The sequence below is a fragment of the Neolamprologus multifasciatus genome, chromosome 20 (assembly GCF_963576455.1).
Source record: "Neolamprologus multifasciatus chromosome 20, fNeoMul1.2, whole genome shotgun sequence".
In the NCBI taxonomy this organism is placed as follows: Eukaryota; Metazoa; Chordata; class Actinopteri; order Cichliformes; family Cichlidae; genus Neolamprologus; species Neolamprologus multifasciatus.
In genome coordinates, this window is record NC_140458.1 from 469,109 (window position 1) to 495,000 (window position 25,892).

At 46.5% G+C, this 25,892-nt stretch overlaps 2 protein-coding genes and 1 long non-coding RNA gene across 5 annotated transcripts in view; all 3 read left to right on the plus strand.

Annotated features, from left to right (window-relative positions):
* The first annotated feature begins 2,425 nt into the window (after positions 1–2,425).
* On the plus strand, positions 2,426–7,667 carry LOC146493958 (ras-related protein Rab-29-like). Its single transcript, XM_085145534.1, has 5 exons — positions 2,426–3,429; positions 4,768–4,839; positions 5,288–5,469; positions 5,591–5,712; positions 7,050–7,667. The coding sequence occupies exons 1-5, from the start codon at positions 3,312–3,314 to the stop codon at positions 7,177–7,179; spliced, it is 624 nt and encodes a 207-aa protein (XP_085001660.1). The 5' UTR covers positions 2,426–3,311; the 3' UTR covers positions 7,180–7,667.
* Positions 7,668–18,058: 10,391 nt separating this feature from the next.
* The window catches only part of LOC146493959 (cryptochrome-1-like), a 29,468-nt gene continuing 21,634 nt past the window's right edge, over positions 18,059–25,892 (plus strand). For both annotated transcript variants that reach the window (XM_085145532.1, XM_085145533.1), the window contains exons 1-2: positions 18,059–18,229; positions 20,572–20,735. In XM_085145532.1, coding sequence (XP_085001658.1) covers positions 18,203–18,229; positions 20,572–20,735 — 191 coding nt within the window. In that variant the 5' untranslated portion in view covers positions 18,059–18,202. The remainder of the gene's footprint in view (positions 18,230–20,571; positions 20,736–25,892) is intronic.
* Positions 20,742–25,892, plus strand: part of LOC146493960 (uncharacterized) — a 10,594-nt gene continuing 5,443 nt past the window's right edge. For both annotated transcript variants that reach the window (XR_014871473.1, XR_014871474.1), the window contains exon 1: positions 20,742–25,892. This exon is cut by the window's right edge. This is a non-coding gene — a long non-coding RNA (uncharacterized LOC146493960).

Consider the following 25,892-nt stretch of genomic DNA (forward strand, 5'->3'; position numbering starts at 1 on the left):
TGTGCCACGCCCTCCAGGCCACCTGTGAGTGCTAAGAGACCTGAACCCAGGTTTAACCAGAACACCTATCAGAGGTGGAGAGTAGGGATGGGTATCGTTTAGGTTTTATCCGATACCAGTACCAAACCGGTACTTTTGAAACGGTGCCGGTGCTTAAACAGTGCTTAAAGACTGGAGAACACAAACTTTGTCCGAAAACCTCTCATGTTCAGCTGTTTTTTTGTAAAAAGATAACAATGTTAGCCTTTTCTGCAGCTATGGGGCATATATGGTATCACTCTTGGCTGGAAGCAGTGCTTAAACAATGGAAAAAACAAACTTTGTCCAAAAACCTCTCACGGTACATGTTGTGTTAAGTTTCTGTGTGTACCACTGCTTTCACACAACAACACAAACTGAGCGTGCTCTCCTCCTGCCTGGTGTTTGGTACTCAGGGGCCAATACTGGCAACAGGAAGCCTGCACAGAGGGTCACTAACCCGCCAAAACATCACCGGCTGCCCTCTGACACCCCTAGAGGCCATCGCCAGATCCTCCTGTCTCAGGTAAGCCAGGCACCCTGCCCCCCACCTGTCTGACCCGCTGCCCTCAGGTCAGTCAGGTCACTCACACACAGACTCACACCTTTGTGCACCTCCTTCACTTTGCTCTCCCATGAGTGCCTTTCTGTTGTTTTAGATGTATTTCTCCTGTCTGTCCTTTATTCTGCCGTCTCATTATTTATATTTAATTCCTGCACAGTTGCCGTGGAGCACCCATCATTTTGTTGTACGTGTCCAATGACAATGTGGGCATGTCCCACCGGGAGGAGGCCCCGGGGCAGACCCAGGACACGCTGGAGAGATTATGTCTCTCCAGCGTGTCCTGGGAACGCCTTGGTGTTCCCCCGGATAAGCTGGAGGAGGTGGCCGGGGAGAGGGAGATCTGGGCCTCTCTGCTTAGGGTACTGCCCCCGCAACCCGGCCTCGGATAAAGCGGATGAAGATGGATGGACGGTTGGTGTCCAATGACAATAAAGAGATTTTCTATTCTATTCTACTCCATTTTGGGGAGCGCCATCCCTCTGTTTACCTGCACGTCACCACACTCACCTGTCTCCATTACTGAATCAAGGACCGGTCCGTTTGTATCGTCACGTTCAGGATCACCGTGGATTCCTCCGTGTCGACCTCAGCTCGGCTGTTTTGTGGGAGCTGATGGTTCGAACACCTGAAACATCATTCAGCCAAACACCTGCTGGAAGGATCAGCGCCTTCAAAGAATTACACCTGAAACTCTACAAACCCCTAACCCTGAACAGGTCACACACAGCATCCGTTACAGATGAAAACATCTGGAGCTAAAACGCAGAAACCCTCCCACACCACATCAATCTGAGCGTTTTAAACACCAAACGTTAAAAAGTCCCTGTGTTGCTGCTGCTGCTGGGACAAAGACGAAGGCTGGCCTGGTGATCGAGACATGGAAACATGGAGTCACAGAGATGAGTCATGGCGACTGCACCCACCAATAACTGTCAAACTCGACTCCACAAGGCCCAGAGACAGGAAGATGAAGATGAAGAGGAGATGCAGCAGGACGAGAGTGGAGAAGGAAGAACCACAAAGTAAGAGCAGGTAAACTCTCCCTGCATCACCAAGATGATGGTGGGGACAGTGAAGCCTCCATGAAAGTGTCCTGATGGTTCACTCTGCAGGTTTACGATCCACAGCCTGATTCCTCTGATGTCAGTAACATTTCTCATCAATGCTCTTTAGTGTGATGGAGATTTCACATCTGTATTTTGAAATGCAGCAGCCTGTGACAGTAATGTTTCACCTGCCAGCAGGTCAGCTGGATCCTCACCGATGCTGGATCCTGTGAAAAAGAAAGCAGCCAATGAGGTTTGACTTTCTGCTGAAAACAGGCTGAAGCATGAAACGTGCTGATGAGACGGTGAGCAGGTTCTACTGTTGCTCTGTGTCCTGTGTAAAGCTGGGACAGCATCAGCAACTGAGGAAAAACATAACCGAGTGCATTCAGTTTGATAGTAGTACTTACTATGGACCCCAAAGTGCTTTACACTGCATCCAGTCATCCACACATCCACACACATCCACACACATCCATCCACACACACATCCACACACATCCACACCCATTCACACACACATCCACACACATCCACACACATCCACACACACATCCACACACCCATTCACACACACTTTCACACACTGGTGATGAAGCTACATTGTAGCCACAGCTGGCCCGGGGCGCACTGACAGAGGCGAGGCTGCCGGGCGCTGGCGTCGTGCTGAAATATAAACCCAATCATTTCTTACAACTGAGACATAAACAAAAGTTGATGTGATTGAAAAAACAGATCATTTTTGTTTAGCCCCCAAACTAATCACAACTAAAGTAAAATTAGTCACAGATTTAAAAAGCAAACTGGCTCAAGTATACTGTTTAAAAAAACAATGATGGATAAAATGCTGTGTCACAGTAATCAGTACTGGTCCCAGCACAGAGCCCTGAGGAACTCCAGCACTAATCTAAATTAAAAACAGGAATCTAGCAAACGCATTTGATTTATTATCAAACCCTTGATCAATACTTCATGGCACATGTTGTAGGAACCAGGGTCTAAACGGGGGTTTGGCTCTGAGACCAAGAGTTTAAATAAACAGGTGTTAAAGTTGCTGTGTTTCCTGATGCGTCTGTGAAGCTGTGTTGTTAACTGAAGCTGCTGCAGTCTGGTTCTTATATGACGCTGAGCTTTTGTACAACATTCACAGCCATTCATTCACTTTTTGTGTCCTGTCTAACATTCACATCAGAGAGCAGCTCTGGTATCCTGCTCAGGGATATTTGGCGTGCAGACTGGAGCAGCAGGATTGAACCACCAACCTTCCTATGAGTAGACCCACTCCGGGTTAACACAGCTGTGACTACCTGGCCACAGGTAATCACAGACTGCCATGAAACCAATAGAAACCAATAGAAGTCACTAACAGCCGCCGTCCACGAAGGCGTGGTTCATGTGTCTGATTCATATTTATGGCCTGCAGCAACTTCCTGTCAGGAAACAGACGAGGGCTGAAACACCGACTCTGGCACTGTTAGTTCGCTTTGAGGTGTAAGCCCGGCCGTCTCTGTGGGTGTGAGGCTGGGCAGACTTGAATGTAATTTAAAGAAACAGAACATGTGTGTGTTGTTTAGTTAGAGGGGAGTAAAATGTGTGTCTGGCTCATAAACTGAGCAGAGGTGTGAACTTTGAGCTCCCCACGCTGAGGTCTGTCACCTGCTGCTGTGTGACGGAGGACAGCGATGACGGAGCACCTTCTGAAAGTTCTCATTGTTGGTGACGGAAACGTCGGCAAGTCTTCCTTTGTTCATCGCTACGTCAGCGGACAGTTCAACAAGACCTACAAGATGACGGTGGGAGGTAGGGCTGCTTTGCTTTATGAGTCTGAGATACTGGCAGGGTCTGTGTGGTGTGTTCGCTGCCCTTTGCATGGTCATCAGGAAACTTCAGAAGTCATGTTAGAATCAGCAGGCACTGACCTGAAACTGGTTTTATATCGTAGAGGAGCAGACTGATGTTCATGTAAGATCTGAAGACAGGTGGAATATAAAAGTGGATCCACCACTTTGGTCCATCACACTGTTGCACAGCTTTGGTCTCATGTTACAGATCTTACATTTATCTGTCCCGCCACGACCCGTTCCCTTCACCTCCTCCTGAATTAGAAACGTTTCAGAGAAGTCGTGTTATTCAAGGAAATGTGCTGACTGTGGGAGTTCCCTGGGGAGTCTTCAGCAGCTCTGCTTAATGCTCCAAATCGTTCCTCGAGGGACCTTATATTTATTATACACACACAAAGTGGGTTTTTAATTCATTTCAACTTATATATGTCTCCCAAACTGGAAGCTGGTTCCACAGAAGACTGAAAACTGAAGGCTCTGCCTCCCATTCTACTTTTAAATACTCTAGGAACAACAAGTAGGCCTGCAGAGCGAGAGCGAAGTGCTCTAATAGGGTGATATGGTACTACAAGGTCATTAAGATAAGATGGGGCCTGATTATTTAAGACCTTGTATGTGATTTAACAGGAAGCCACTACAGGAGAAATCTGCTCTCTGTGTTGAAGGAGCTCTGTAAGTTTTCCTCTAGCACCACCGTCAGGTCAAAATGTATTTTTCATCTCAGGACCTCGGCTGTTTTTAACTTTATGATCTAAAACTTTGTTTCTTACAAAAATAGCTGCAGTTGATTTTCAGTCTTTGTCCTTTGGTTTGCTTTGGTCTCTTCAGCTACATTTGAACCCATCGCATCACCAGAGCGCTCCTCCTTTTAAACCAAAGCTCCAGGAAGTAACGAGGTTCACAGTCTCTCTGCACGAGTTGAATCAAATAAAGAGGAGACCACTGATGATGTCACAGCCTTCAATCTGTTTGCACGATTAGAAACTGTGGGTTCGTCACCTGATTCAGACCCCAGGTGTACAAAATCCTGGATGAATAATTACAGGATGAGACACGTTGTTTATTTAAATATTTACACGTAACTGGAAGCAGCTGAGAATGAGTGCAGGTTCAGCTGGACGAAACCAGCTCTCACGTCTTTGCGCTTAATGAATAATTTCACAGAGGTTTCACTTCAGAAGAAGCAAAGTGAAACTTTGGTTTATTTTCATATTTCGAGCTTCCTGTGTAGATGTGCCTTCAGGCCGTTTCATTCCTCTCTTGCTGCGTCTCTAAAACTGACTGTTTCCTTCTGCAGTGGATTTCTCCGTTAAGCTGCTGCACTGGTCGGATAAAGAGAAAGTCCGACTGCAACTCTGGGACATCGCAGGTACAAAGAAAGTTTGGCTTCAGCTTTTTTAGCCTCAGTGGGTCAGCTGATGGTAGCTGAGACTGGTTAAATGAAGTAAAACAAACACTCGACTTGAGAAAAAGATTAAAACAGCAGACATGACACGGTGTGCAGGTAGAACAACAGTTTGAAGTTTGAGTCCGTGTGGTCTCCAAGCTGCTGCAGGCTTTGGTGCACCTGTTTAGAAACTGCTTTGTCTTCCTGACATAAAGTGTTTGAACTGAACATCTTCAACCTTTAACAACAATAAACTCAAACAAATAATGAAACAAAAAAACTAAACTGAACATTTTCAGACAGGAAGTAAACTGAAAGCAATTAAAAATATTTCAAAATAAAATAAAAATTCAGAATATCTAACGGCTCTGCATTATTGACTGGGTCATGGATGCATTGGTGACACACTGACCGTTGCCTTTCTCTTCAGGCCAAGAGCGTTTCATATCCATGACCAGGATCTACTATAAAGGGGCGCTGGGCTGTGTGGTGATGTTTGATGTCACCAGTTCCTCCAGTTTCTCCAGCTGTCGCCACTGGAAAGAGGACCTGGACAATAAGGCCATGCTGCCCAACGGACACTCCATCCCCTGCATCCTGGTTGCTAACAAGGTGATTGAGTGCATCCAGCTAATGAAGGATCCACCAGGAAGCTTTCAGGTTCAGGCTAATGAGCACAGGCTGCTAACATGCAGTGAGTCACTATAAACTTTCTGCTTCGGTGTGTTTGCAGTGCGACCTCGCTCACAGGGCTGTCTCTGCAGACACCATCGACAGGTTCAGCAAAGCCCACGGCTTCATTACATGGATGGAGACTTCGGTCAAAGACAACAAGAACGTTGGAGAAGCCATGAGGTAGGAAGAGAACGTCAGAGGCAGAGTTTAGGAGTTTAGAGTTAAACCTGGACCAATCCAGTAGAACTCATCTCAGTTTTGTGTTATGTGCAGTTTTATTCAGTAAAATGTAGCATTTTAGCTTATGTTAGCACCTGCTGAAGCTGGAATCAACCTGAAGAGTCAGGCTACGTTCACTCTGCAGGTCTTAATGCTCAACTCAGATTTTTTGATCAATTCAGATTTTTTGTCTGCTCGTTCACACTACAAATAAAATGTGACAGCAAACGCGCTCTAGTGTGAACGCTCAAAGCGGCCGCATGCGCAAAAGAAGACGTCACACACAACGCGCTCTGTTTAGACCCAGACCAACAGTATGTTTGACTGATGGTCTTAATATAAAGACTTCGGAATTCACGTTTCCCAATTTTTACTTTAAGTTATTTTGTTATTTACATAATAATGTAAATAACCTAATAATGATCCTTATTGCTGTTTTAGAGGAGCGCTGCTTCAAAGGATAGTTGCAGATTTCTGTCAGAATCTGCAGATTATACAGAACAAATAAAATGTTCACGTTGTCTTCCCAACAGTTTCACTGACATCTACACGGGATGGTCAGGAAGCATTCACGATGTCTTCTCTGGCGCTGATAATTGGCGTCTGTCTTGTGTCAGTGACGTAAAAGACGGATTTAATGCGACATGACCATCAAACAGCAGCTTTCAGAAACATCAGATATGTATCAGACTCAGTACTACATACGAAAGTGACCCAGATCGGATTTGGAAATATCGGATTATGTCGTTCACACTGTCACACCATGATCGGATACGGGTCGTAGAGGGTCAGAAAAGTCAGATTTGATGCGCTTTCGCCTGCAGTGTGAACGTAGCCTATGTCTGTAGCTCCTCCTCCTCAATAACACCTGTGGGGGAGGGGGCGTTTCTATAACTCGTGGCGTGGCCTCTTTTACTGGCAGGTGCATGCGGACACAGCCAGCTGTAACTGCTAGCTGTCTGCTAGCTTTTCAATAGCTAACAGCTTCATATTTGCTTCCCTGGTTTAAATGGAACGACGGCTTTATCTTTAAAGACGATGCTCTGAATGTTGGAGGGACATCCTGCAACAGCATCACTGAAATTACTGAAGCTCAGAGCGAGCAGCTCAAAGAGTTTCTGACCAGGTCATCGTCTCGCAGGTTTTGGTGTTTTGGCTGGAAACAGCTGAGATGTTTTTGAACATTATCGAGGCATCCGAGCCGTCTTTCCTTTGACACAAAGATCTAAAGCAAGAGAGAAAAAGAGTATTAAACAGGAACACACGTCATTAAAGCTGTGAAATCTGTGGCGTTTCAGGATGCTGGTGCAGGAGATCCTGTCGGTTCAGTCCACCATGGACCAGATTCACCGACCTGAAGTCCGAGTTTATCCTGACCCGGACTCAGAGTCCAACAGAAGCTCAGGAGGAGAGCGAGGCTGCTGCTGAAACCACAGCAGGAAGTACTCTTCATGTGCACGTGAAGTGTAGGACTGTGAGCTGTTAGCAACTCTAAGTGACGTTTGTCTCGGAGCTGATTCTGGCTCGCCCACCTTTAATAGTTTCATTTTGAGCTAAAGGTGTAAATTAAGTTCCAATAAAGATGCGGGCCTCGCGTGAAGCGAGAAGCAACACTAAGGACAAACACAGGTGTATGTTTCACTGGTGCGATCAGAAACAGGTGAGACACGTTAAAGGTGACGTGACGCCGAGTGGGGAGCACAGGAGAGGTGCTGGAGACGATGGTGAACAGGAAAAGCTTTTCAAACACAAAGCACGTGACCTTAGCGTGTTTAGTGGTTTGTGCGCTGATGAGAACAAACCAGCAGAAACACAGTCGAGGCTTCTTCACCTACATCCAAGGTGCCCAGAGAAGGAAACTGAGAGACTGAAGCTCCAGAAACACTCACTCACATCCATATTAAACAAAACACCTTCATCAATTAACTTCATTCATTTCAGCTTCGTCAGTCCTGATCCACATGAGTTTGAGAGTCCTGGGTGGGACCCAAACCTGACCTTTGACTAAAGCTCTGGAGAGTAACAGAAGTCGAAGAAAAGAAGTGAAATGATTGGTTCTGACATACTGAATAATGAACGACACACCTCCAGCCTCCAACAGAGCACACGAACAAAAGAAAAGGTTCAAACATTTTAAACTGAAAAGGTTAAATTCGTGTTTGGGAGTCAGCAGGTGTGCCCGCCAGGTAAGCAATGCGAAGGCTGAACACGGAAAGGTGGCGTTCAGCGTAGGCGCGGGGGCCAGAAGGAGCACGCAGTGTATTGTGAGAGAACGAGGTGCAGAGCGTGCTCGGTGCAGCCGTCATCTCCCAACACGCTGAGTCGTCCCGACACATGGCGTCCCCGTGCTGGCGGCGAGGCGTGTGTGAGTGGGTGCTGCACAGCATCAGTGGGACGTGCACGTGGGTGCACATGTGGAGCGTCTGTGAGACGGGAGCTCCGACCTGCTGCGAGAAATTCTGCTTTGAATTTTTACACTTTTACTCTTGCTGACAGTTTTTAGCTTCTTTTATTTTCTCAGGTTGTCTCCTTGTTTCACTTCCTGTTTTACTCTGGCAGTTTCCTTCCCTCTGCGCTTCAGTTTACTTCCTGCCTTTGTCTGTTTCCCTCCTCCTGTGTTTGTACCTCCACATGTTTCCCTCCTGTACCTCAGTGCCTCAGGTTGATTCCTTTCTGTGGGTTTCCAGGATAACCAGCACGCTTTTATTTCCTTTTGCCTGACCTGATGTCATCTGCATTTGTATCCAGTTGTAGCACGGAAACATTTTTCAAAAAAGGCCTTCGGACTGTTTTTCTAGATCTGATTAATAAACATGCTAAAAGGTCAAATACCACCTGATTACCCGACGAAGTAAAGATAATCCGGCTTATCCTCCCAGGGTGTCATTGGTTTCAGTGAGAGCCAGAGAAACCTGGGAGCAGGTTCATAAAATGGTCATATTAAGCTTAAAAAATTACTTTAATTCAATTCAATTCAATTCAATTCAATTTTATTTATATAGCGCCAAATCACAACAAATGTCGCCTCAAGGCGCTTCATAGATACAGAGAAAAACCCAACAATCATATGACCCCCTATGAGCAAGCACTTTGGCGACAGTGGGAAGGAAAAACTCCATTTTAACAGGAAGAAACCTCCGGCAGAACCAGGCTCAGGGAGGGGCGGGGCCATCTGCTGTGATTGGTTGGGGTGAGAGAAGGAAGACAGGATAAAGACATGCTGTGGAAGAGAGACAGAGGTTAATAACAGATATGATTCAATACAGAGAGGTCTGTTAACACATAGTGAGTGAGAAAGGTGACTGGAAAGGAAAAACTCAATGCATCATGGGAATCCCCCGGCAGCCTACATCTATTGCAGCATAACTAAGGGAGGATTCAGGGTCACCTGGTCCAGCCCTAACTATATGCTTTAGCAAAAAGGAAGGTTTGAAGCCTAATCTTAAAAGTAGAGATAGTGTCTGTCTCCTGAATCCAAACTGGAAGCTGGTTCCACAGAAGAGGGGCCTGAAAACTGAAGGCTCTCCCTCCCATTCTACTTTTAAATACTCTAGGAACAACAAGTAGGCCTGCAGAGCGAGAGCGAAGTGCTCTAATAGGGTGATATGGTACTACAAGGTCATTAAGATAAGATGGGGCCTGATTATTTAAGACCTTGTATGTGAGGAGCAGGATTTTGAATTCAATTCTGGATTTAACAGGAAGCCAATGAAGGGAAGCCAAAACAGGAGAAATATGCTCTCTCTTTCTAGTCCCTGTCAGGACTCTTGCTGCAGCATTTTGGATTAACTGAAGGCTTTTCAGTGAGTTTTTTGGACATCCTGATAATAATGAATTGCAGTAGTCTAGCCTGGAAGTAATAAATGCATGAACTAGTTTTTCAGCGTCACTCTGAGACAGGATATTTCTAATTTTAGAGATGTTGCACAAATGGAAGAACGCAGTCTTACATATTTGTTTAATATGTGCGTTGAAGGACATATCCTGGTCAAAAATGACTCCAAGGTTCCTCACAGTGTTACTGGAGGCCAAGGTAATGCCATCCAGAGTAAGAATCTGCTTAGATACCATATTTCTAAGCTTTTCAGCGCCGAGTACAATGACCTCAGTTTTATCTGAGTTAAGAAGCAGAACGTTAGTGGCCATCCAAGTCTTTATGTCTTTAAGACATTCCTGCAGTTTAACTAATTGGTGTGTGTTATCTGGCTTCATGGACAGATAGAGCTGGGTGTCATCTGCATAGCAGTGAAAATGTATGCTATGTCTTCTAATGATGCTGCCTAGGGGAAGCATGTATAATGTAAACAGAATTGGTCCTAGCACCGAACCCTGTGGAACTCCATAATTAACCTCAGTGTGTGAAGAGGACTCTCCATTTACATGCACAAATTGGAGTCTATTAGATAGATATGATACAAACCACTGCAGTGCAATACCTGTAATACCTACAGCATGTTCTAATCGCTCTAATAGGATATTATGGTCAACAGTATCGAATGCTGCACTAAGGTCAAGAAGGACAAGCACAGAGATGAGTCCACTGTCAGAGGCCATAAGAAGATCATTTGTAACCTTCACTAAAGCTGTTTCTGTGCTGTGATGAACTCTGAAACCTGTCTGAAACTCTTCAAATAAACCATTCCTCTGCAGATGATCTGTTAGCTGTTTGACAACTACTCTTTCAAGGATGTTTGATATAAAGGAAGGTTGGAGATTGGCCTATAATTAGCTAAGACTGCTGGGTCTAGAGATGCTTTTTGAGTAAAGGTTTAATCCCCCGAACAATTGCAGTGAGTAATATCAGGAAACCACAGCCAAGTGATCAATAAACTACCTTCAGCTTCAGAGAGACCCTCACCACCTCATGCTGTTTTAGTCCATCTGAATTTATGCATAAATTTCCCCGATGAACGTTGATAACATCTGAATTCATGCAGGTTAAAGTATTTCAACTTTAAGCTACTTTAAACATGTCCTTCTTGCTGCCCTCATAAACCCATCAGGACGACCTAGCTGACTCCATCGGCAGTGCTCTTCGGTTCACTTTTAAACAGCTCAGGAAACGTCCAGTGTGACGGGGCGTGGGGCGGCTGCAGCTGATACACCTGAGCTCAACCAGCTCATCACGCCTCCCCTGCATAAAAGCAGTGAACTGGGTCCGGAGTTATTGTTGTCGTTATGTGCAATACGCCGCTGAAAAGCTGCATCGCGTGCATGTTTAGACGACAACCAGAAATAAAAGGAAACTGCTGAAAAGTGTTAATACATGGTTGGATCCATCATGCATGTTTTACATGCAGAAAACAGAAATCCTGGTAGCTGCTATAACGTCCAGCTGTGGGACTAATGCAGGCTGAAGGCTGTCTTCTCTTATCACACTGGCTGCGTGGGCTTTCACGTTAGGTGTGAGGACGTCATAGCAGTGAGAAAACCATTTAATTAGAGTCAGAATCTTTGAGATGGTTTGATTCTGTCGAAGTATAAAGTTTTTCTCCTGTCTGTGGGTTCAGCTGAAGAGTCCAGTGATCTGCTCCTTTTCCAGTGTGATTTTCCTCGATTTAAAACAAAAAGTTGGATCGACTGGTTTTCCATTACAATCTGGTACTACCTAACGTGTGTGGCTGTTGTCATAGCAACATGTCTGGCATGTGCGATACAACAAATGTGGACATCAAGGTGAAGATAAACCTGCTGCTTGCAGGTCGTTTTTAGCTCCTAAACTGGGTTTCAGGTACCTTTTAGCAGCTAAATCTGAACAGCAGTGGAACCAGAGCTATTAGCATCCTGCAGCTTTAAGATTTCATTGTTCAGACCCAGAAGATTCATTTATGTTTACACAGTCTATGGTTTACTTCCTGTTTTATTTTGAAGGTTTGTTGCTCATGTGGTTTCCTTCCCTCGTCTTCCTCCTGCTCTTATTAGCGTGTGATTATTATCCTTCCTTCTGATCTTCTCCTTTGGCTCCGTTAGCTCACTGTTCCACCCTCTTTCTAAAAATAATCAAACTGCTGCAGCTTTGGTTTGTCGTGACGGTCTGCAGTCAGTGTGAGGTTTCTGTAACTGACTAAACACACTTTAAATGTTTCCCCGTCACTGGAGGTGTTAATACTCACCAGTGAGCTGGCCAGAGCTCTGAGCTCAGAGCTGGAAACCCTCAGAGAGGAGGGTTGGACAGATGGAGCTCCTGTCTGTGTGTCAGCCTGTCATGGCCCCCCCACAGCTCACAGCAGGGGGGGGCAGTACCTCAGGCTCCTCAGAGGGGCTCTTTAGCCGTTAATGGCACAGTGTTGAGAGCGCTTTTCTCCTCCTCTCACTGTGGGGCCCTGTTAAAGATGCTTTCGCCAATTTTACATGGTCACAGAGGATTCATCATGGCTTCATGGACAGGTCGCCTCGCCCCACATATTCAGGTCGCTGAGCTGCAGGAGGCAGCCAGCCTCGTTAGGAAGGAACTAGATGGTAGTTTAGTAGACCTAGTATCAAGGAAATGTTCCAAGGTCTCCAGGCCTCCTGTCTGGATAATATTGGTATACAGGGATTCAATATCTAAAGTACATAGTATTGTATCCGTATCAATAGGTGGCAGATCTTTGAGAAAAAGTAAGAAGTGGGAGCTATCCTTTATGTGAGACTTTGATGACAGTACAAAGTTCTTCATGTGGAAGTCTGCAAAGCTTGATATTCGTTCAGTCAGAATTGCAGAAACAATCGTCTGCCAGGTGGTTCTTCTAGGTTCTGATGAATTTGCCCGGTATGCCCGATGGCCAGTCCAGCTGTGGTCGTGCCATCAGTTAACCCTTCGCGTGCCATCAGTTAACCCTTCGCGTGCCCAGGGTTGCCGACCCCTGATCTATTCTTATTTAATTCACTTAATGTACAGAATTCACCTGCTTGCTGCAAACATGCTACTACTGCACATTCACCTAATGTATATAATAGATAATGTTCTTCCCCCCTTTTGCACAAGTCGAGGAGCGTGTCAGGCTACACTTCACTGTGTGTTATACTTGTATGCATGTGATGAATGAAGAACCTTGTTGTTCACTTTCACTCACAGTTTAGGTTTAGAGAACAAATATGACCTGGTGAGAGTCGGGCACCAGGAGAGCTGCTGTGTGTGGTGGCGGTTTGTCAGCTGTGGCCTGAACACACGGTTAGGTTTAGGGTGAGACGGCCCAAATGATGCTTACCGGTGCGTTTACACGGGACACTATGGTTGCGCTCTACACGCATCCATGTGTGTGTCGTTAATGCCATAAATCCAGAGCATGCGACACGGATGCCACAGGGAAACTTTGAGTGCTTCTGACAGACGAGGACATGGAAAGTCTCAGTCAGTTAATAGATGCTGATTTGGCTTTCATCCTGCGTTTATCAAAGATGGCGAGCACTCGCTGATTTCCACCTCTATCTGGAGCTTTGTTTCCCCCCACCAACAGATCAGACGATGACGTGCGGCCTGGCTCGCTGTGATGCTCGGAGGCAGCAGTGTGGGAGGTTCACACGGGCCCGTGTGGGCGGGCTCGCTGAGCCCCCTCGCTCTTGTCATAGTTACATCCCAGAGAGGGAGGGATGGCGAGCCTGAGTCACGCTCAAGCCTGGCTTCGGGCCACAGGAACTCCCAGAGCAGCGTCTGTTCCTCGTCCTGTTTTCAGCACGCTTTTCCTCCAGTCTGCCGTCCTGATTCACGACTGTCACGACTCATAGCCGGTCAGGACCTGGCCTCAGATCTGAACGTGCTGGACTCCCCGCTGTGCTGCTTCTCAGTGAGGGCGCCCATCCCACAGACACTGGCCCAGTTTTATTTATACCGCACCAGGACACTGGAGGTCTTCTCAGGAAGCTTTGCATTTTAAGGTAAAGATGCTGAAATATCAGACGATCCCCTACACGCAGCACAGGAAACAGCAGGAAGGAAGAAGTCCTGACCGGCCCGGTGAGGTTGGTTTTCCAGTTCGTACGAAGCTCTGCGAGTGACGAGGGTCCCTGCAGGTTACAAAGAGCTGGCTTCAGTTCTTCAGGCGCACTCTGAGAGGACTGAGAAAACACGAGACTGAAAAATCTCTCTGCTGTCGAGCTTTCAGAAACTTCACCTTGCTTTTATTCTGAACATCTGAATCCTGCTGTGCTCTCGCGTTAGCCTTATCTGCAAACAGGTGTTCAAATTATACCAGGGATATCAACTCATTTGGCTCAAAACATGCCAGTTAACCTGACCAGCAGCTTATTCCTGTGAAGGGCTGCCCACCTGTCCAGGTTGAAGGAGGTGGAGTTATCACTATCAAACATGTACGCAGCTTCTGCATCAGTGTAATGTGGAGTTGGATGTTCTTCTTAAAGGCCAGCAGGGGGCGATAGCTGTGGAGACGTCTCTCTGCCCTGACCGCTGAATACTGAATAAAACATCAGCTGCTTTTAGGAAGTGATGGTCAGAGTCAGGAGGGGGGGTTATCCTGGGCGACAGTGAAAGCACTCAGCTCGAGGCTTCAGGGTGCGACTCCCCAGTTGTGGGCGTGGTCAGTGTGCTGGAGGTTCATTTCCTTTTGCAGGTAATTATATCCTCTGACCCATCAGCACGTTTTACCACACGGTCATGTAGTTTTTATCACACACACTTCTTTCCCTCTTTGAAAGGTTCAGTGAAGGTTTTAATAACCACTCAGCTGCTCTACACCCACCGCTGTGGCGTCTCACCTGAAGCTCTTATTACCTGTTATCATTGATGAGAAGGAGCTCTACCCCTGTGTGATGTGTCAGCTATAATGCTTACTGACTGAAGAAAAATCACATATTTAGAGAACAGGGGTTGGGGTTAAAGGTTAAAGGCACGTGGACCTGACGCGGCTCCGCTAGGGCGCCATCTGCCCTGAGAAGCAGAAAGACACAAATCTGTCTGAAGGACTCACCATGAGGCTGAAACTGAATGAAGACACAACTTCTCTGGTGTTAACGCTGTAAAGACAGATGTGCTTTCAGCCTGCGCACCATGAACGAAACAAAGCTTTATATAAGAGTCAGCTGTTGTATTTGACCCCTGACCTCACCGAGTAACACAGTCAGTGTGTGAGGATGTGTTCAGGCCAACACAGGGGGAGGGGGGTCAAACCCAGACAGGAGGGCCGGTTTCCACGCAAAAGAAAACTCTGGGAGCCGCAAATACTTTCTGAAATCTAAAATGAAAATAACACTGTATATACTGTTTTTACCTTTATGCTTTGTGTGAACAACTAAAGTAAGTAAAGTTTATTTATTAAGTGCTTTTCACAGACAGTCACAAAGCGCTGTACACAAATATTAAAATAAACAATACAATCAATAGACATTATACACAATGTAAAGATCAAATGTAAATAATGTAAAGAATATAAAATACGTAGATCAACAAAAGGCTTGTTTGAACAGAAAAGTTTTTAACTGCTTTTTAAAAGAATCCACAGAGCAAATAAGGTGTGTTGCTTATGAAATCCATGAAGTGCTGCAGAGAAAATTACATTTAATTTATGTAATTAACACATTTTGAACTCTTAAAGAAATATAACAAAAGGAAAGCTGAACTAAAATGATCCAACAAACAAAAACTGTTGTGAGCCGCCTCCCTTATATCTCCTTTGGGCTTTTGGAGCCTTGACCTGACTTTTAAAAAGTAATTGGAAGAAAAGCTCTATGCTGCTAAAAAAAAAAAAAGATATTTGCAAAATTCTGCCTAAATATGTATTTTACCTGGTTAATGTGTGTGGCGGGGCGTGGCCTGCAGCGCCGCTGCAGGGGAGGCAGACGCACCTGAGCGGCAATCACGCCTCGCCGCCTTAACGTCTGCGCTCTCTCTGCTGTTGTGTTGGTGTGTGTCGGGCTGTGAGCTGCAAAGCTACAGCCGGCTGTGTGCGTACAGCAACCGTGTGTGAAAAGTGGTCAATAAAGAGATGCTGAAGAGCGTGTTCATGCGAACATCGTCGGGTCTGCTGTGATATGTTTACAATAAGACTTCTGCTCCTGAACCTCTGCGCACAGCGTCTGCAGATCGGGGCTGTACGAAGTCACTTTCATCTTTACAGGACTGTAAGCTGTCGTCTGTGAGGCGTGAGTGTGTTTGTTTTTAACATAGTTCACGATGGAGCTGCTGACATAATGTGGATCCGAAGATCCATAATCGGCCTACCTGGGGTTGAAAGTCTCAGTAAATGCGGCGTTTCGGCGGGTACACCGGCTTCCGCGAGTGTGACGCTTATTTTGAGCGATGAAAAAATAATAAGATATAATTTTATTTTTATATTTCAAAATCACAATAATCTTCCAATTTAGAACTACAAGTTAAAAAAGAACTAAACACAAATAAAATACACTTCAGCTAAATACTAATTTATTTTCCCAAACCACGCAGAGCCGCAGGTTGCCGACCCCTGCTCTAACCCCTGCGAGTCAAACGTACAGTTTGAGCAGGAGCTAGTGATGTGACGTTCTGTATCGAGGCTTCGAAGCTTGTGTCGAGTAATGGAGAGGGCGTTTCCGCGATGCGCGTATCGAGGCTTGCTTCATTTATGGGAGGAGCTGAAAATGATGACGTCCGAAGCCTCGCTGCCCGGCTGTACCACGTGACTGGTTCATGAAGTGGTTCGAACTTTGCCGCGAGCTACGACAGCGATAAAAACCCCTCAGACTTCATTCAAAATGTGGGTGTTTGATGGAGAGTTGCAGTTAGTGAGAGTTTGGAGACAGTTTGGAGGTTTATGAGAGTGAGGAGAGAAAGTCAGGAGAGAATGGAGCCAGCTAAGAAGAGGAGGATGTCCTCCCCTGTGTGGGAACATTTTGATTTTATTCCTCCCAACAAGGTATGTAAATTTCTACAGAAGATGTATTTTCATAATACTGATGGTGCAATAAAACTTATGTTAAGCGGCTTTACTTTTGTACAAGGTGAAGTGTTTGCTATGTGCCAGGGAGCTGGGATATAACAACAACACCTCATCCATGCTGAGGCACTACAGAGCTTTGCATGAGAATAAGGGGAACACCGATTGTGGAGCAAGACCAGGTGAGCCATCAAATGCCATGATAATATAGCATGCAGTAATGTTACTAAATGATATAACAATATTATACAGCTGTAATAAGTTACGTGTGTGATATTTATATTTGTGCTTTGTTCTCCTGAGGAAAGACAACAAAAACAATCTCAAATAGATGAAGACCTGGTTAGCATGGTGATTGAGGACTCCCAGCCATTTAGCATTGTGGAGGACAAAGGATTTAAAAGATTTGTTAAATCATTAAATCCTAGCTATGTTCTCCCCACTAAAAGGTCATAAAAGCAGTGAAAATTTAGTTTTTACAGAATAAAATGTGAACATGCAGGACTGAGGGCTCAGTGTGTAGCTGTCCATACCTCAACGTTACAAAAGCACAACCACTGTCCACACCCCAACCACACCTCACCTCACAGTGAATGATCATTTCCATTTTAAGCATTTCCAAATGATCATTTTCCATACTGCCAGTATAAATATACACAGTATACTGCATCACTACAATATACATGTTTTACACACTCCTTTTGTTGTTGACATTTACAGGCTGTGTGCAAACAGCCACACTCTTCAAATTCATGCCAACTAATATTGTTACGTCCAGTAGGTGTCCTACTAGAGCAAATGAAGCTTCAAGAAGCTTTGCGCTGGGGTGAACCAATTGGATGAAAAGCTTCAGTGCTTCATGAAGCTTCATCTGCCCATCACTAGCAGGAGCTGACTGAGCGCGACTGAAAAACTCGCAGTGTCTGCCCAGCTTAAATGGACTTCCGGATCTCCACGCCTAATAAACGTGACTCGGCGTGGAGCACGTCACTGCTAACCAGCCACTGAGGAAGCCCGGATTTGGAGCACGTCAACATGCGCGTTCAACAGTGCTTGTGTTGCATTCCAGTGCCGTAGGAAAGAATAGGACGACGTTGTATTAGTGGAAATGTGGAGATGACAGCTGTGGTTTCAGGACGAGCTGCTGTGTCCTCCATAAACGCCTCGTGTGACACTAACTGCTGTGGTGTGTAATACAGCATCGTTATTGTACGAGGCTGGAACCGCCGATAACCTCGCACCTGTCCATCACAAGACAACAAGACACTCCTTTGTAGAAATCCACTCTCCTGAGTTGGAGTCTTTGAGTCTGGGCAGCTTCTGCAGCGTCTCTTCAGCTCCTCCTGCTGACCGCCCCTCATTTATTTTATTACTTTAATCATTTATTTTCTCGGTGCTCTTTTTTCCATCGCTCCATGAACGCAGCCTGATCTGTGGGTAAGAGGGCGGAGCATGCGCACTGAGCCAAAGTGTTATGAAACAAAGTAGCACAGCAGCGGCTTGAGGTGCAGACAGTCAGAGGGACCCAGCGCGCAGACACTTACACCCCGGCACAGCTCCCCTCTCTGCCCGAAGACATGCTCCCCTCCCTGGGCCTCACATAGATGTCACCTCCGGGGAGCCAGCACAAGGTGAGCGGGTGGGTGCGGGTTGGGGGGAGACAGAGGTCGGCGTAAACAGCGCCACCGGTTACATAAGCTGCGCTCCGGTGACCCCGTTTCTGGGGCCGTATCGGGTGTGCCGTCCCGGGCAGGTGTGTGGGGGGTCTCCCCGGTGTGTGAGGGGCAGGTGGATGTGGTTTGGATTCGCACCGGTTTTATTCAGCCGGAGCTGCGCTGAGGCGGAGAGCCCATTCACAAAAAACTCCGTGACCTAATTTCCATTTGGAGAGTCCGTGAACGCATCTCAGCCTGTTGGCGTGCTTCAGCGTTTATGTTTTCATCTTCATCGCGTGGGCTGAGTGTGAGGATGAGAAGTTCCGGCTGGAGCCGCTGGACATCCTGAAGGTCAGAAACGTCTTAGATCCGCCGACTAATCACAAGAGCGGAGCTTTGACCGCAGTCATCACAACCTGGATCCCAGGATTGATCCCACAGCTGATCTCTGAACCGGCAGCTTCCTGTGCTGGCTGATCGGGGCTCGGTGTGCTGATCGGGGCTCGGTGTGCTGATCGGGGCTCGGTGTGCTGATCGGGGCTCGGTGTGCTGATGGTTTGATTGAGTCGGGGGAAAGTGGGTCAGTGGGAAGTTTGTGTTGTTAGGAAGAAGTCGGAGCGGCGCTGCGGGTTGCACAGGAGAAGGTTCGCCCCAGAGATGAAGCCGCACATTGTGCAGACCCGCAGCACAGCTGGAAAAGTTAACAGACCAGGCTCAGATTATAATCTCATAATATATATATATATAATCTGTGTTTGGGACATCTGCAGGAACGTCTCCTCTGCTGCTGAGGAGGAGCAGCAGGAGCTGCAGCCCAGGTGCACCCTGGGACTGTCGTCATCATTGTTAATATTCTTGATATTGAAAGTGTGATGATGCTTAAAGCTGGGGGAGGGGTCAGCTTGTCATCTGACCTCAATAAGTTTCAGCAGTTAAAAACTCAGTTTTGTCTTTGTACGTTTATTTCATTCAGCCTGCGTCAGTCTGGACTCACTGAGCGATGATTGGCTGCTCGGGTTTCCTGGTGTTTGGTGTCGTCTGTATGTTTTTCATGCAGAACAGTAAAAAAAAAAAAAAACCACTCAAAATATTTAAAAAACAAAGAAACACATTTTTGTAAAACTGTCCTCAGATGAGCCCACCACACTCGCACTCCTCCTCTGAAGCGAGCCTCCAGCTGGTGATTGGCTGAAATATCTCCTCCACTGATGACACTGTTTACATCACAGGCGCCCCTCGCGTCTGTTTGCCAACTTGCGGGCAGTCGCTCGGTGCCAGGCAAACTGACTGTCGTTGCTATTTCAGACGCTGCAGGGCCACAGAATGTGTCAGCGGACCTGATTGGCTGGTGACAAGTGCAACGAGCAGGTGCATCACAGGTAACAGGAAGTCCTGAACGCTGTGGAGCTTTAGCAGCAAGCAGATAGCAGGAAGTGTCCTCCCCCCAGCTAATCAACACCAGCGTGTTTCTGTGACAGGTGAACATTTCAAAAGAATGAGGTCACCTCATGGTGGGTGGAGCTTTCTAACACCTGAGCCAAATACAAGCTGTTCTCCTCTAAACTGTCCACACAGACAGAAAAGCTGAGGACACGGCGCCAAAAATCAATCAGAAAGCAGTGAATGATCAGGCTGGACGAGGTCAGAGCACCAACCTGGGTCACCTGACTCTGAACACCTGACCCAGAGCCGCACCTGAAAGTTCATTCTAAATAATGGCGTGTGTGTTAGGCGTGCAGCAAACGTCCAGGTGTGGAGACAACACCACACGCTAACCATGCGTCCATGTCTCACAGCTCTGTGTGCGCTCGCAGTCTGTCGTGAATCTTCGAGGCGCTGAGTTGTTGTTGAGCGCGGCGAGTTCACCTTTGAAGACGAGGCAGTAAAAGTCGTCCGCGCCGCAGCTCACCTGCTGCTTTGATGTTTCAGTAATCGGGTTAAGTTCTCAGCAGGTAAACACTCTGCTCGCCGTTTCTCTCGCAGCTGACAGATCCTGCGAGCACCTGTGGGACAGGTGCGATGGAGGGTCGGTGCTGTCCTTCAGCTCTTTAGTCTGATTGGTTGTAGAACTCTGTGATGAGTGAGCTGCAGTCACCGAGCTCAATATCGGATTATGAGGTACGACAGGAAGTGAGGAAACAGGAAAAGGTTTTTAACCTTGTGCTTTGAGCTTGTTGTGACTGTTTCTACCCACAGCAGAAAGTAAAAGCCGCTTCTATTGTGGGCCCATCCCACGCCACTGCTCGCCGAGATGCGCCTTCCACCGCTCGGTTCAGTAGACTCACCGAAGCTTCTTCCTGTTTCCTCTTTCCTTTCAGAATAAAATGGCCCAAAATTCCATCCACTGGTTCCGGAAGGGCCTCCGTCTCCATGACAACCCAGCTCTGCGGGAGGCGGTCCAAGGGGCGTCCACGGTGCGGTGCGTTTACTTCCTGGACCCGTGGTTCGCGGGCTCGTCCAACGTCGGGGTCAACAGGTGGCGGTAAGAGGATTTAAGTTACAATCAGATGATCAGTTATTAATCTGTTATTGAGTCCTATCAGGACGCGATTTTAACCATTAAAATCAAGTTAACTGGACTTCAAAGGATCTGATGCTGAGTTTTAAATGGATGTTTTTAAATAGTTTCTGTTTTTCCATCATCGTCTTTACTGAGAATCACGCGGCGAGAGAGCGGCGTGTTGTTTAGGAACACTTCATGCTTCTCTGCGGAGCATCGTCTCACTGAGTCTTCAGTAAATCATCTCTTTATCCTGATAACAGCAGAGGTGTTGGCATCATGTTGCTCGTTGTTCCGCGTGCGTTTGACAAACGTGTTTCCATGACGATCTGGTGGTCCTGTCGTTATGAGCAGGCCGGTGCTGGGCGAAGCTGCAGTTCCTTAAGGCGCAGCATGATGTCAGCGTTCCTCTGATGTCAGTCACATGAGTTTTATTTAACGGCAGACGTTTGTTTTCCGTGGGTCGGTGGTCTCTCTGCGCCGGTTTCACCCGGAGACGCCCGCTCAGCTGCTTTCACAGTCGCTCACTTCTGCATAATCCCGGGAAAGGAGGTCAGCCGGCGCGATGAGCAGGTTACAGCAGAAGTAGGTTAGAGGATCGCTGTCCAGCCTGCGTGTGACCAAGCTGCCCGCCGTTCGGCTTCACGTGCAGACTGGCGGGGTTGAACTGCTATTTGTGGTCGCCGCGCAGCACGATCCACCCTGAAGGCAGTGACCCGCTCGTATCCAGCTGACTGCAATGCTAAAAGTGTAAACTGGTCAGCGGTGTCGGCATCGAGACAGGAAGTGCACATGGGTCACGCTCTGTGACTGTTTCTCATGGATTTCCAGAAACTTCCCAGAAATTCCCAGACGGACATTTTTCATTCAAACTGATAAAAACGAATAAATATTAATAGCAGTGATTTTGTGTTGTTACAGCTAAAATCTGCGTTTTCCTGCCATTTCTGTTCGTGTGATCAACAAACACATTTAAGGTTTTTCAGTCGTAAGGGGAGCAGAAGGACTCGCAGGGTTGTGCTGCAGCTGAGGGGATGTGGACTCTGAAGGGAGGAGCTTATTTTGTTGAGGTTTTGTTTTCGCGTCTTAAACTAAATCTGCAGACCGTGGCTTAGCAGTGCGCCGTCGCTGAAGCCTTTTATTATGAGCTGCTCCGAGCTTTAATGTCCTGCTTTGGGAGAAGATGAATGAGAGCCAGCAGATGTCTGCTCAGCTGCTGTGACACCTGCAGCTCTGTGATGGCAGCCCATCATCCCATTAGCTTCCTTATCTTTACCTGAAACCTCGAGTCACAGCGGGATTAAATGGCTCCGTCTCCTGAATGAGCATGTTTGAAAGTAAACGTGATGGAACAGAACTGAAGCGTTCTGTGTTCCCGACCCTCTGTGTGCTGCAGGACGTCGTATAGAGGTCAGAGACGATCGCGTTGGATAACCATACGCTGAAACCAGAGAGCGGCCTGAGATGTAGGTGACTGTTAACCCAGATCTAATCTGTGCTGCAAGCTTCACTTAAACAAGCCAGACTAAGCAGAAACGTCCCAAGATTTGACAGAATAAACACTTAAATCAGTTTTACAAACTTTACAGATCATAAAGGTTTTTATATTTTCCACCAATAAACACAGATTATAACAAACATGTGTCAATCACATATTTAAGAGAAGAAGCATCCTGTGCTCATAATTATACATAGATTAGCGTGTAATTATTCTCCCAACAAACTGATTCATTCAGCATATATTTAATATATGCAAAATACTTGGCAGTGTGTGGAAGCCGCCATGTTCCCCCACCATATTTGAAGGACGTCTCCCTTCTCACTAATAACGTTGACCATCCAGCAGAGGTGATGGAGAAGAGAGGTCGTAGGCTTCATGTGCCATCTTCAGACTAAAGGATCATATATTTTAGTGTTGGATTAAACGTCTTCAAGAAACTTGAAGTCCAGTCACTTTCTTTTGCAGCTCCTTAGACCCCCATGACCTGGATGACGAGCCTGCACAGACATCTGGATAAAACGTCATCCTCTTCACCTCAAGCCTCATCTCTTGAGCTGAAGTCAGAGCGCTAACACACAAAGACCAGTTCAAACCTGCTCATTTATTTTCCATATTGTCACAATTACTTATTGTCTGCAGATTAGACATGTGATCCTCCCGTCTACAGAGAGCCAGCTGAACAACCACTGCTGGTTACAAGCTAACATTATAGCAGCTAATATTCGGCTGTAGTATCGTAGAAGTCACTCTTTCCCCCAATAAACAGTTTGATTATATCCTCAAATCCTATGAAAGTTTATTCAGTAAGAGTCCGAGTCCAACAGTTTCACTAAAGCCAGCTAACAGAGGCTAACGCTGGCTAACAGAGGCTAACGCTGGCTAACAGAGGCTAACGCTGGCTAACACAGGCTAACGCTGGCTAACGCTGGCTAACAGAGGCTAACGCTGGCTAACAATAGTGCTTACTGATTCAGCGAGTCCTCAAAAGCTCACCTCAGTATCACTGTCATTGGTCAGAAGTGAGTTTAAGGTTTCAAGTTTAACGTGTCAGACTAAAACCTGTTTGTCCTGTAGCAGCCACCATAGCTTGAATTATGCACTTGAGCTGCTGAGAGATTTTACACTCTGTATGTTTAAGTGCTGTAGAGTCTGGATGTTTTGGATAACTAAAATAAAGCAAGTGTAAAAGCGGAGTTAACCGCGGGGATGTCACAGCTGTACAGAGAAACACTGGATTAAATTCACTTTTGTAAAACGGTGAACGTTTCTCACACTGTCTGCCTCCGCTTCACCAGCCTGCAGCGTCTCATTCACCCTGCTCCTCCGCGGCTCCTCTCCTCCTTCTCTTCAGCTCACGTCTGCTCTGCTCCTGCTCTGCTCCACATTTCACTCTTTATTGTTGGCATTGGTTCAGCTTTGCTTCCCCTGCTGCTGTGCTCAGCCAGAAACCCTCCGGCACATCCACGACCCGTTCTGCAGCTTTCATTTAACTACAGTCCTCTTTGTGTTTATTAATCAGTCACAACTGGCTCATGTTAAAGTTCCCTTTATATCTAAATGTGCGTAAAAAGTCACGCCATCCCTAAAAGTCCAGGATGTAAGTGGACGTTTTGGGGTTTTTGGGTTTGTTTGTTTTTGTTTTGTTTGTTTTTTTGTTTTTTTTTTTTTTGGGGGGGGGGGGGTCTTCCTAAGATTAAATCTATAAACAGTAAAGAAAGGGTCACATTTATATATATATATGGACTAATTTTTATGGATACGTTTCTGTTACAGGCTTTTATTTTTCTGATGATCATGGAGATTTTTCTGACATTACCATCATCCTCACAGTAAGAGGCTCAGACACTTGTTTTCAAAGTCCTCGAACGTGCTCAAGTTTCCCGCTCGGTTCTGGTTCTGCTTGGTTGGCGAGGGCCGAAGAGGCGGAGCAGTTAGCGTGCACCAGCGCCGTGTGAGTGCAGAGGCTGAGCAGTGGCCTGTTAATGTGGGACCAGATATTTTGCCACTTTCAGGGAAATGTGAGAGTCTGTGCAGACATGTAGGTTAGTGTGCCAGTGCGGTAAACTTATGAGTGGTTATGTGATGGTGACCTACATGAGGGGAGGCTTCCCGTGTGGCTGTTATTCAATCGTTCACACAGCTGATCGATGCTGGAGGAGCAGGAAAAGATAAAGGAGCATCAAACTAAATAACAGTCTGTTAAACTACGTAAGCGTCGGGCATGCCGAGCATTCCCTCTGAGCGAGGCTGGTGTCTCCCTCTCCCTGATGAAGAGCCAACGAGCTCTACTCGTCAAACACAGCTGCCATACTGTCAAACTGGACTTGCTGCTTATGGGCTGTTTCAGGTCTGTGATGGTGCTCGTAGAGCTGGGCGATATGGCCTAAATCCATATCATATCTTCTGTAGAACGTATTTTACACACTATAAGGCGCACTTAAAATCCTTTAATTTTCTCAAAAATCAACAGTGAGCCTTATGTATGAATTCTGGTTGATTTTGTTGTACACGACACGCAGAAATCTGTCAAAAATGTTTCAGTATGACGTTGCTAAGCTACGAAGCCGCACCACTTGATTGCTTGTTGGAGCATTACGGCTGCCGTAGTCTGGAACCTCGCGGCGTAATCTGGGTCCTAAACTCCGTCTGTATAAGGTCCCAAAGTCAAACGAACCCTGCGGCATCACTGAGAGTTACAAACTGTCTAAATTCTTTCATCTTTAATAAAATGATCAGCGTTGCTGCTTTACCGGCGATCGTGGCTCAAGAGTTGGGAGTTCGTCTTGTAATCTGAAGGTTGCCGGTTCGAGCCCCGGCTCGGACAGTCTCGGTCGTTGTGTCCTTGGGCAAGACACTTCACCTGCTGCCTACTGGTGATGGCCAGAAGGGCCGATGGCGCGATATGGCAGCCTCGCTTCTGTCAGTCTGCCCCAGGGCAGCTGGGGCCTCCACCAGTGTGTGAATGTGAGTGTGAATGGGTGGATGACTGGGTGTGTAAAGCGCTTTGGGGTCCCTAGGGGGGACTAGTAAAAGCACTATACAAATACAGGCCATTCACCAGGTGTAACAATTAAGTTTAACATCCATGAAAACAGAATTTATTACTTTTAACAGAGTTAGAAGTTAACAGGAAGTTAGCTCGCTAGCTTCCACCTAAACATGATGTAGCATGTTCTGACTGAGAGGTTTCTGAAAAATTCATCCTTACTGAACCAAGCCTGGGAACTCCAACCAGAGCTGCAGAGATACAGCACATGAGCCCACCCACAGTGGGAGGGTCTTTGTGCTCTTAAACGTGTTTGTGGCGTTGAGCGGACTATGGAGGATGAGAGTGATCAGGTCAGAGTTCACTCTGTCACCTGACTTCCTGTAGTGTCTGTGTTCCTGTTACTGCTGACGGAGAAACAAAAACTCACACCTCCTGGACAACAATGATGTTACGCACAAAGCTCCAACACCAGATGAGGTTACTACAGTTTGTGAGCCGTTCAGGCCTCCAGCTGATCAGATCTTCTGAATCGTCAGCTGAAGTGTTAAAGAGTGAGGCTGCAGAGTGACTCGTGCTGAAGGAATCGGGGTAAACACAACGTCTGGATTTATTTCATGATAATTATGCTGAAAGTTTTCCATGAAAGTGT